The sequence below is a fragment of the Pistacia vera genome, unplaced genomic scaffold (assembly GCF_008641045.1).
Source record: "Pistacia vera cultivar Batoury unplaced genomic scaffold, PisVer_v2 Contig235, whole genome shotgun sequence".
Lineage (NCBI taxonomy): Eukaryota > Viridiplantae > Streptophyta > Magnoliopsida > Sapindales > Anacardiaceae > Pistacia > Pistacia vera.
Genome location: NW_022196041.1, coordinates 260,588 through 269,964, shown reverse-complemented (window position 1 = coordinate 269,964; position 9,377 = coordinate 260,588). Strand labels below are relative to the sequence as shown.

Below are 9,377 nucleotides of genomic sequence, written 5' to 3'. Positions count from 1 at the left end.
ATATAAATTATTTACTTAATACAAACAAAAATTATTGTTATAAGTTAAAAGTGTCAACTGACCATTTTTAATTTACCTGAAATACACTCTGAAAATAAATAAAGTAAGCTGAATTAGCTCAAGTCTTATCCCTCTCTCTGTCAGAGGGAGACCCGACTGACCCGTTACCAGAAGTACCGATTCATGTACTCATTGAACAATCCTCTCTCTAAAATGAGTAAGAGGCCGAAACTCACACCACTTCCACCGTCAACTCCACCGAATCCACAAACCCTCCACCGTTTAAAACCTACCAAATGGGCACCACTCAATCTTAGTCAGTCGGAGCTCTCCTTACCCCTCACGTTCCCCACAGGCCAAACCTTCCGTTGGAAACAAACAGCTCCTCTTCAATACACGGGAACTCTCGGGCCCCACCTCATCTCCCTCAAGCACCACCAAGACGGCGGCGTTTATTACCACATCCACCACTCCCCATCCGATTCAGCCGCCAAATCAGTTCTCCTCGATTTTCTCAACGTGCGTATTTCACTCGCCGAGCTTTGGGGAACTTTTTCGTCATCCGATTCTCGTTTTGCTGAGCTGGCGAAGTACTTCGCGGGTGCCCGAGTTTTGAGGCAGGATCCGGTTGAGTGTTTGGTTCAGTTTCTGTGTTCATCTAATAATAATATTGGGAGGATTACGAAAATGGTGGATTTTGTGTCGGGTTTAGGGACTTATTTGGGTGAAGTTGAGGGTTTTGAGTTCCATGAATTTCCATCTTTGGAAAGATTAGCCATGGTTACCGAGGTTGAGCTTAGAAAGGCTGGTTTTGGTTACAGGTTAACTCTCCATTTTCTTATAAGCTTCTTTATTTGCCTTGTTGCTAGTTCTCCTTTAGATTATACTATGGCAATTCTAAAATATTTCAAAAATAAAAATAAAATAAAATTCTAAGTTTTATCTCGATAATTTTTTTTTTCCGGAAAAGTATTAGATAAAAATTGTTTTCATGAGTTAAAAGAAAATAAGAACGCAGAAAACGAATTTTATGTTATTTTAGGACAGTATTCGAAATCTGTTTTTGAATGCATTTCAATCAAACATGTTTTCGTAAAACCTGTTGTTGACTTGGAGTTTTTGACTGGCATAAGCACAATAGTGACGAAAATGTTTTGTTGATGATGGTGTGTGGGCAGGGCCAAATACATAACTGGTACAGTTGATGCATTGCAATCCAAACCAGGGGGAGGTGCAGAGTGGCTTATGTCTCTTCGTAAATTGGAACTTCAAGAGGCAATTGATGCTCTCTGTACTTTGCCTGGAGTTGGTCCCAAGGTGGCAGCATGCATAGCTCTCTTCTCTCTTGATCAACATCACGCTATTCCTGTTGATACTCATGTTTGGAAGGTATGCTCTACAACCTCTACAAGTTCAACATCTTGGTCATATATATATTTTATGTTATTGTTGAGATGGTGATTCTTATTAAACCTAAGGTGATGTCGTGCAAGAATAATCTGTCCTGCTTGTATCTAATTTATATTTTCAATGGTGGGGTTGAGCTAGATTGCTACAAGATACCTCCTCCCTGAACTTGCAGGTGCCCGCCTGACACCTAAGCTATGTAGCCGTGTGGCAGAGGCATTTGTGAGCAAATATGGGGAATATGCAGGGTGGGCTCAAACTCTACTTTTCATTGCTGAACTACCTTCACAGAAAGCCATCCTACCATCAAATTCTTGTACAATCAAAGAGAAAAACTCTGCTAAGAGAAAGAGTAGAGAAGCATGATGGTAGCTAAAGCTAAAGCTATAATTAACATTATTGAAACCTTATTTCTGGAAACCCAATATTCGAGTTTCATTCCCGTCCAAGATCCATAGTTGTTATGGTTCTTCAAGATTGGTGGGATTTACACTGATGATCGCGGGGGGTGTACCAAAGTGCATGGTTCTTCTGCGTTGCTTTGAAGATGTGTACAAGCCTTCCAGGTATCTTTGGTTTGGTTCATGTGCGCTCTAGTATTTCTGCGAAGTATCACTTTTCTTATTACCTTCTGCTTTTACAACTATATAGGCTCGATTCTTTTAATCTAGAACAGAGATTGTTTTAAGAATACACTCAATTTTTTCATTAAAAATTTAAATGTAATGTTTTTCCATGTAATTGTAACTGGCTTTTTTCTCCTTCTGATAATAGAAATCATATTCTTGCCTGAGTAGGAATGCACATCTAGTGATGGACTATTGAACCTTTTGTATCACAGTCGAGGATCATTTGCTTTTACTCATTTTATTAAATTATTTATATTTATTAGATCCATATTTCAAAATTTGGCCATTTCATTGTGTGAGAAATCCTGGTTTATTGATATTTAGGTATATAACAACTGTTTGCTTTTTTTCATCATGAAAGGTTCTGGCTCAACACTCAACTAGTAATTAAAATAATTGAAATTAAGTGCTTATTTATGCAATCCAACAAATTCTTAATCTACATTATCATTATAATCAATGTTGATGCATCTCAATATTAATTCATAACGCATTTACATTTATGAATCAGAAGTTACAGGTAAATTTAAATGCTCATTCATCTTGCATATAACTAGTGTAGACTTATTACTATGTGCATTGTGCATCAACCAAGAGAGCTTTAGGGATGCCTGGACATGGGTCTCCTCCAAAATATTGATTTGAATAGGGAACAGAACATCTCCCCTTCCCTATACAAGCCTGACAGGTCACATAAAATAAAATAAAATAAAATAAAAATGCCAGTCATCATGAGAAAAAAAAAAACACATTATGTAGTTAAGTTTTCACAATAACTTCAGTTTAAATGCATGAAAAACATATTCTTGAGTTATGCAGGCATGGGACATGTATAAGTAGAAAAGTGTTCATGCGTCAAGTAAGTTTTGAGCTGGGAAAATATAACTATAACTGACAATTTCGCCTTGAATGAGATAAGAAGGAATTTAACGACTAGGATTTGATTCCCGTTTATTAAAGGTTCACTTTTAACTTTCCTTCCTCTCATTTTCGCTAGTATTCTTGCATCCAAATGGAAGAAGCAATGCTTCTAAATGAAAAGTATTATCATAGTCATTGTTAAACAAAAAAGAAAGTTACCTTTTCTACAATGGCTCTTGAGCTAGATGAGTGACAGCTCCCCATGGCATAACTTTTATAATCACCCTTTGGGGTTCCAAAGCTTGCGAATAAGATCTTGGAAATGTTCCTTCCCTGTGGACAATTAAGCTGAACTTCAGGCCTTTGTTGCTTCTTTATATTTGTGTCTCCTCTCTGGCTTTGTCTTACCCAGGAACTCACCCGGGGCAGATGTGAGTTGTTCACATGCCCATACACTTTTGTGATTGCAATAGTGGCTATGGTAATTTCAAGAGGATTACCGGTTTCTTCCTCTAACAGAACAAGTTGGTTTTTGGTGTTTTCGAGGAAAGATCTGGGTACATGGTACCTGCAAATAGTGTTGGCGATAACACATAGTTAAGAGTCCTGAATTTCGTATTATTGGAAAATTTATTGTGTAAGACAAGGTACTAGCTGCCTTACTGTAACTAGAAATGTTATGTATTATTGCATGAAGTATTCAGATTGCACAAGTTATAGCATAGACTGCGCTTAAATCATTGTATGCATTTAGACTGCGCTTAAATCATTTTATGTAATGCATACCATGTCTGTGAAGGATTCCCTTTAGGGGTTTTGAGTGAGACCCAATATCTACCTATGCTTTCGCCATTAACCCAAGCTTCACCCTTTCCCATGGAATTAAGATTTAATGCAATCGGATCGTCTCCTGCTGGTGTATCGAATACAGTCTGCCAATCAGCATCAAAACAAAAGGTTAGTGTAAACTGCATTTGTATTCACTTCAAATTTCTTATACAAATATTGGAAGATGCAAAGAGGATTAAAAAAAAAAAAATGGACCATCCATGTGCTTTGATATGGTCTTCAATTGCAAATTGGATCTTCGCTTTTAGTACAATTGACACAAGGCATCAACTGAACTGAGTATCAGCAAAACCAGTTTTGATACCTTATACCATGTGAGTTGACGAGGAATAGAGTTTCTGAACCTACGCCATTGAACATTACTCGATCCATGTTTCTTATAAATTTGTAACTTCTCTCCTATTAGCCCGACCTTCATCAAAAAAGCAAAAATGCAATATAAGTAGAAGATACCATAAAATTTCATTGTCTTCAAAGTCATGGAAGACCTTAAAAGATTGCTGCATATTTGTTAAGTTCTGGCCAAACATGAATAGTCTTATTATTGAAGCCGTGCACAGAATTATGATTCTGTGATGATTACTGAATGAATTTGATGGGGCTAAAAAAAGCTAGGGTGAAACTATTAAGAAATGAGTACATAACCTTCAGCTTAAGAAATTAGCATTTGGTGGCTATAGGGCTGTACCTGATATCCCCAGTCGTAGTTGGTGAAATATTTGTCCTGAACTCTCACACTCCGCAACCCAGCCACCTTACGCTGAAGATATGCTCCTGAATCCTTTAGATAACATTTTAAATCACTTTGATGATTCTTGGGCAGAGTTGTTAGCCTCATTATAATACAATAAAATCGTTGGAGAAGAAAAGAGAATTGATAGAGAAAGTACCGGCAATCCCACTGTTACACTCAGTAAAGCAATATCATTCATTCCATCATTCAAATTAACTGTATTCTCCAGGGTGAAACTCGGATTGTCACGACTTCCATGTGCAGATCCTAATAAGCAACAAAGTGAACCCAGCATTTTGATATGTAAGATTTGAGAATTTTGCTTCTAAAGAGAATTTCTTTTCCAGAATTTTAAGAAGAGCTTATGTTATATCTGTACATTTTCCATGTCAACTTTCTGAAGAAATCTGTTGGAAGATGAATAAAAAATATGATATGCAGTTTTAAATCAAGCAACCAGATTTAAAATTCACTTAAATAATTCCAGAAGAAAAATGTTTATGGCTACAAGGGTAAGGAGTTTACTGGTGAATTCTCCATTGACAAAAGCATGCAAAACATGGCCATGGGATTGCACACTTAATATAGATTGAGCATCAGATGAATTATGCTGAAACCTGCAATTACACAAGATATTGCAAACATTATGAGTAGATGATATCATTTCAGTCGAATTCCTTCACTTTGTTAATATGAACTACTTCAACTGTGATTACCTGAAAGTGTACCAAAGATAATCAGATGTATCCTTTGTTGTGTTCATATGTTCTAACAATGTTTTTGCTCTTAACGAGGTATTGTCAAAGTTGGGGATGGTTTCTGTGTACTCTTCCCATGTTTCCTTTGAATGTAACTTATGTCTAATTGTCATTGATCTTGTATTGATTTGTGTGCTTACCTGTTGAGATAGGTTGTATCCATTATTGTTGAATTTGAATGCAGTAAAGTTAGGCATATGAAAATGATAATAGTGCCAGAATATGAGCAATGGAGACTTGATCCTTACCTTAGCTGTATTGAAGGCTACAGTCTTGCAATCTGGTAGGATGCTTATTGATTTCGGAGGCAGTTCATACGAGGAGTTCTGAAACACTGTGCTACTTTTTCTGTCGTCATTATTTACTAGAAATGCAGCACATTCTCCTGCATTTCCTTTGAAGACATAGGCCTAGAAATAAAGACCCAGCTCATAAAGTCATGGATTAGTCTTAGAAATTAAGTGATGATATATAGTCCAGGGAGTTCTTATTCAATGTTCTTACTTCTTGTAGTTGACCCAAAGGAAAGGTTTCATATCCTCCTGTAAGTAAAGGTTTGGAGCATAGCTTTATTGCAGCGTGTAATTCCTTAAGATGACCCCATTTTGGTTCCCTGATCAATCCTGAAGTCATCAACCAAAAATATTTAATTTCATATTAAAATGTTTGTGTACATTTAATTAAGAGATAAGATTAAATTTTAAAGAAACACACCATACTCATCAAGAGGAGCTTGATCATAGTAACTTGTCAGCATAAATGAAGATGCTGTTCTTCCAAAATTAGTTCCTCCATGATACTGTAAATGAAATTGAATCGCTATATAAAAATTTTGTAAGAAAAGAGAAATGTATGAATCAATGTAGAGATTAGATTAGTATACCATGTAATAGTTCACATAGCTTCCGTTCTTGGCAACGAAAAGTGCAACATGAAATGCAATATCTTTGGCTGATCTCAGGTATGGTTCTGTGCCATATACTTGGTAGCTTCAAATAAAATGAAGTCGTTTTATCTTTATCTTTTATACGCAAAGGAAATAGGTTAATAGAAACATTAATTCTACTGCACAATGCTTAAAATAAGGCCAAAATGGCACTGTAAAAATTGACATACAAACTTGTCCAGTTCTCCGTCCAAATTGCTGGTTTATCGGGTGAATTGGGTCCTTTCCATGTTTCTCCACACCTCATTCCATTACATGCATTGATCTGTGAATTCCAAGATTGTAATGCATCAAACAAAAAATACATCACCGTAAAGAATAGCAGCAATAACAAGAGACTAACCACTGGGTCAGGAGCATCATCTTGCTTACACATCACCCAGGGCGTGCCGGTTTGAAGCTCTACCGCCATCTTTGCAGCCCAACGAACATACCGTGGTCCTTTCGCATGGTAAGCTGGTTCAACTGTGCCGTATTCATTCTCAATCTACATGCATAAATACACCTTTAAGCTAGCTCATGAAACTGGCATTTAAAAAATATTGCAAGTTATTGCTGTAGATTAACTAAACCTGTGAGAGTATAATTGGTCCTCCCTGTGAAGCAAACAAATTCTCTGATTTCATCAAGCTTACGATCTTTGTCACAAATCTTTGCATGTGATTCTGCCATTAACAAAGCGAAAGTAATTTGAGGTCAATGGAGATAGAATATTGAGAATAATTATTTAAAGTAGCGTTTTTTCTTACCTTGAATGGCTCATTGTCTGATCTGAAGACAATGCCGGGAACATCATGCAACCAAAATGGTAATCCCCTACAAATTAAAGCTCTAATATATCAACATTTGTACTTTACTTTGAAATTGACTCTACACAATCCGTTCAATTTTTCGTGTAAATGGTTACAGTCAACGCATAAATTGCGACGAGCTGGTAGTCAGAGGTGCTTTACCCGTAAGTCCACTCGCCCTCAATGAAGGGACCAATTCTTAAGCAAACATATAGACCCTGGGATTGGATTTCTTTGATGAACCTTACAATATCCCGTCTTTCACTGAATTTATACTGCCATTAATTAATAATACAAAGAAAATTAGTAAGCAGAATAAATGTGTGTTTGAGAAGTGTATATATATATATACACGTGTTACCTGGCCTTGTTGGGGTTCATGGAGGTTCCAAAATACATAGGTTTGTATAACGTCTACTCCTCCTTCTTTGGCTTTGGCTATCAGAGATGGCCACATCTGTCGTTAGAATGCCATTTAGAATAAACAGTTTTTAGTGATGGCATTCCTTTTGGAAGTAGATGTAATGCAATTATAACATAATTTATGAGAGTAATGGAAAAAATAAAAATGAAATAACAAAATAAAAAGAACGGAGAGAGATTATCTTCATTTTATCAATCTATTAATAGTGCAACGTTCAATTAAATCAACCAACTTTTGTATCTCTAGTTACTAAAATAACTGATAATTAGTCTAGGATGAGTGGCCTGGGTACCTGCCCAAATTCAAAGAAATCGGAACTAGTCGGTTCCTTGGATTTGGAATCGAAATCGGAATCGGCCAGTTTAGATTCCTAGAAGCCAGGAATTGGAACCTAAAACATAGGTTCCGTTTCTAGGTACTCGGGTTGATTTCAATTATCCCTACTTTTTAAAAAATAACATATAAACCCTTTAAAAATTACAAGTACACACCTAATAATTTACAAAAATTATAATTCAGTCCTGGTTCCTACTTGGATTCCTGGATCTCGGTTTCGGTTCTGGTTCCTGTTTTGGTTTTCGATTTTCGATTCCTGCAGAGGTGGAATCAGAATCGAAACCAGCCGGTTCCTGATTTCTAGAACCAGAACCCTACCCTCTGAGGGCTAGCTCCGATTAGGAACCGAAACTGAAACCTCAAGTACCCGCCAGTTCTAGTTTCGTCGGTTCTTTTGCATACCCCTAATAATCACCATAGAAATCAATTGGTTCGATTGTTCTATATTTTGTAATATATATATCATAGCCAAAACGTACAATTCATAAAGCAAAATAAAATAGCTTCAATGAGAGAGAACTCTTAACAAAGGGATTGGGTTTGTTAGGATTTTAAAAAGGAAAAACGGCAGTGCATATTTAGATAAACTTTGAAGCAAAGCAACTTTAACGTAAATTTGTTTTGATATTTTGTTCCATATGCTTATTTGTTTAGCACGTAAAAACAAAAATGAAGCTAGAAATTTATTATTTTCAGCTATGTGTTAATTACAAAGTCTTCCTAGCTTCCAAGGCATATTTCTGCGGTGGTTTTTCTTTTTCATCTCGTGATTTCAATCATTTTAATTCAACTCATTTAGTTTCCTCTCAAACTTTAAAGATTGTTGAAAATATAACATTCATGAATTCATCTTCTAATTAATTTAATTCCTTCTAAGCATGGATAAACAAAAACATATTCTACAAGTAGTACTCTAACAACCTTATTCATATATAATAACGTTACGTTAAGTCTCTACTCACCCAAAACATTATTCAATTGTCCAATATATATATAAAATAATATTTGGAGAAAATAGCAGTGTTCAACATTGTTTTCTTTTGTTTTTCTTTTTAATAATTGATCACAAATTGCTAGCAGAGATAGCATCAAACTCATGAGAATTTCTTCCCAACACAACATATTTTACACCTACCCAGAAAACGAAATTTGAATGATTCTATATTTCTTAGTAATTTTCATCGGGCCAGCTTAATTAATATTCTGAATATACAGAAAAATGGAAACAAAGAATCTATCTAGCTAGAAGAAGAAGAGCAGAAGCGTAACATTGATATACCTGAGGAGTACTGCGAGGATAGTGAATGGAGGCGGAGAAAAGAATTTGATGTTGGCCATTTATGATTAACGATCTTCCATCATATGTTACGCTCCCTCCTTTCCCTTTTCCTTCTTCATCGCTGCTGCGGCCATTTGCTACTGCCACCATTAATACAAAGCACCAACTCAACAACAATAACAATTGCACCATCGCCATTCCACTTCAACTCCACTGTGTCTGTTTTCTTGCCAGAGATGAAAATGTTTTTAACTTTCAGAGCCTGATAATGCAAACAAATGAAAATGTAGAAAGAGTTGGTTTTTGTTTTACGTACCTTTAATGGAAGTCGTAATTATTATTGCAGAGTGAGAGAGACGGAGAA

At 36.1% G+C, this 9,377-nt stretch overlaps 2 protein-coding genes across 2 annotated transcripts; one reads left to right on the top strand and one right to left on the bottom strand.

The window, feature by feature from the left end:
* The first annotated feature begins 90 nt into the window (after positions 1–90).
* Positions 91–2,337, top strand: LOC116131605 (N-glycosylase/DNA lyase OGG1). The gene is made up of 3 exons (XM_031417260.1): positions 91–821; positions 1,179–1,389; positions 1,549–2,337. The coding sequence occupies exons 1-3, from the start codon at positions 184–186 to the stop codon at positions 1,771–1,773; spliced, it is 1,074 nt and encodes a 357-aa protein (XP_031273120.1). The 5' UTR covers positions 91–183; the 3' UTR covers positions 1,774–2,337.
* A 114-nt stretch (positions 2,338–2,451) lies between these two features.
* Positions 2,452–9,266, bottom strand: LOC116131604 (beta-galactosidase 16-like). Its single transcript, XM_031417259.1, has 19 exons — positions 9,014–9,266; positions 7,336–7,431; positions 7,137–7,249; positions 6,933–6,999; positions 6,756–6,848; positions 6,527–6,670; positions 6,354–6,448; positions 6,121–6,226; positions 5,952–6,036; positions 5,742–5,860; positions 5,486–5,647; positions 5,196–5,377; positions 5,005–5,096; positions 4,637–4,746; positions 4,435–4,527; positions 4,051–4,158; positions 3,684–3,829; positions 3,117–3,465; positions 2,452–2,717 (listed from the first exon to the last, which is right to left on the bottom strand). Exons 1-19 carry the CDS (start codon positions 9,209–9,211, stop codon positions 2,607–2,609), a joined length of 2,469 nt encoding a protein of 822 aa, XP_031273119.1. The 5' UTR covers positions 9,212–9,266; the 3' UTR covers positions 2,452–2,606.
* Positions 9,267–9,377: the final 111 nt, after the last annotated feature.

Excerpts from the sequence above, each read along its gene's own strand:
- LOC116131605 (XM_031417260.1), top strand. The coding sequence starts at position 184 with ATGTACTCATTGAACAATCCTCTCTCTAAAATGAGTAAGAGGCCGAAA. Across the intron at positions 822-1,178 it reads AAGGCTGGTTTTGGTTACAG|GGCCAAATACATAACTGGTA; the intron begins GTTAACTCTCCA and ends GTGTGTGGGCAG. Across the intron at positions 1,390-1,548 it reads TTGATACTCATGTTTGGAAG|ATTGCTACAAGATACCTCCT; the intron begins GTATGCTCTACA and ends GGGTTGAGCTAG.
- LOC116131604 (XM_031417259.1), bottom strand. The coding sequence starts at position 9,211 with ATGGCGATGGTGCAATTGTTATTGTTGTTGAGTTGGTGCTTTGTATTA. Across the intron at positions 5,861-5,951 it reads AGCTCCTCTTGATGAGTATG|GATTGATCAGGGAACCAAAA; the intron begins GTGTGTTTCTTT and ends TGATGACTTCAG. Across the intron at positions 3,466-3,683 it reads GGGAATCCTTCACAGACATG|GTACCATGTACCCAGATCTT; the intron begins GTATGCATTACA and ends CACTATTTGCAG.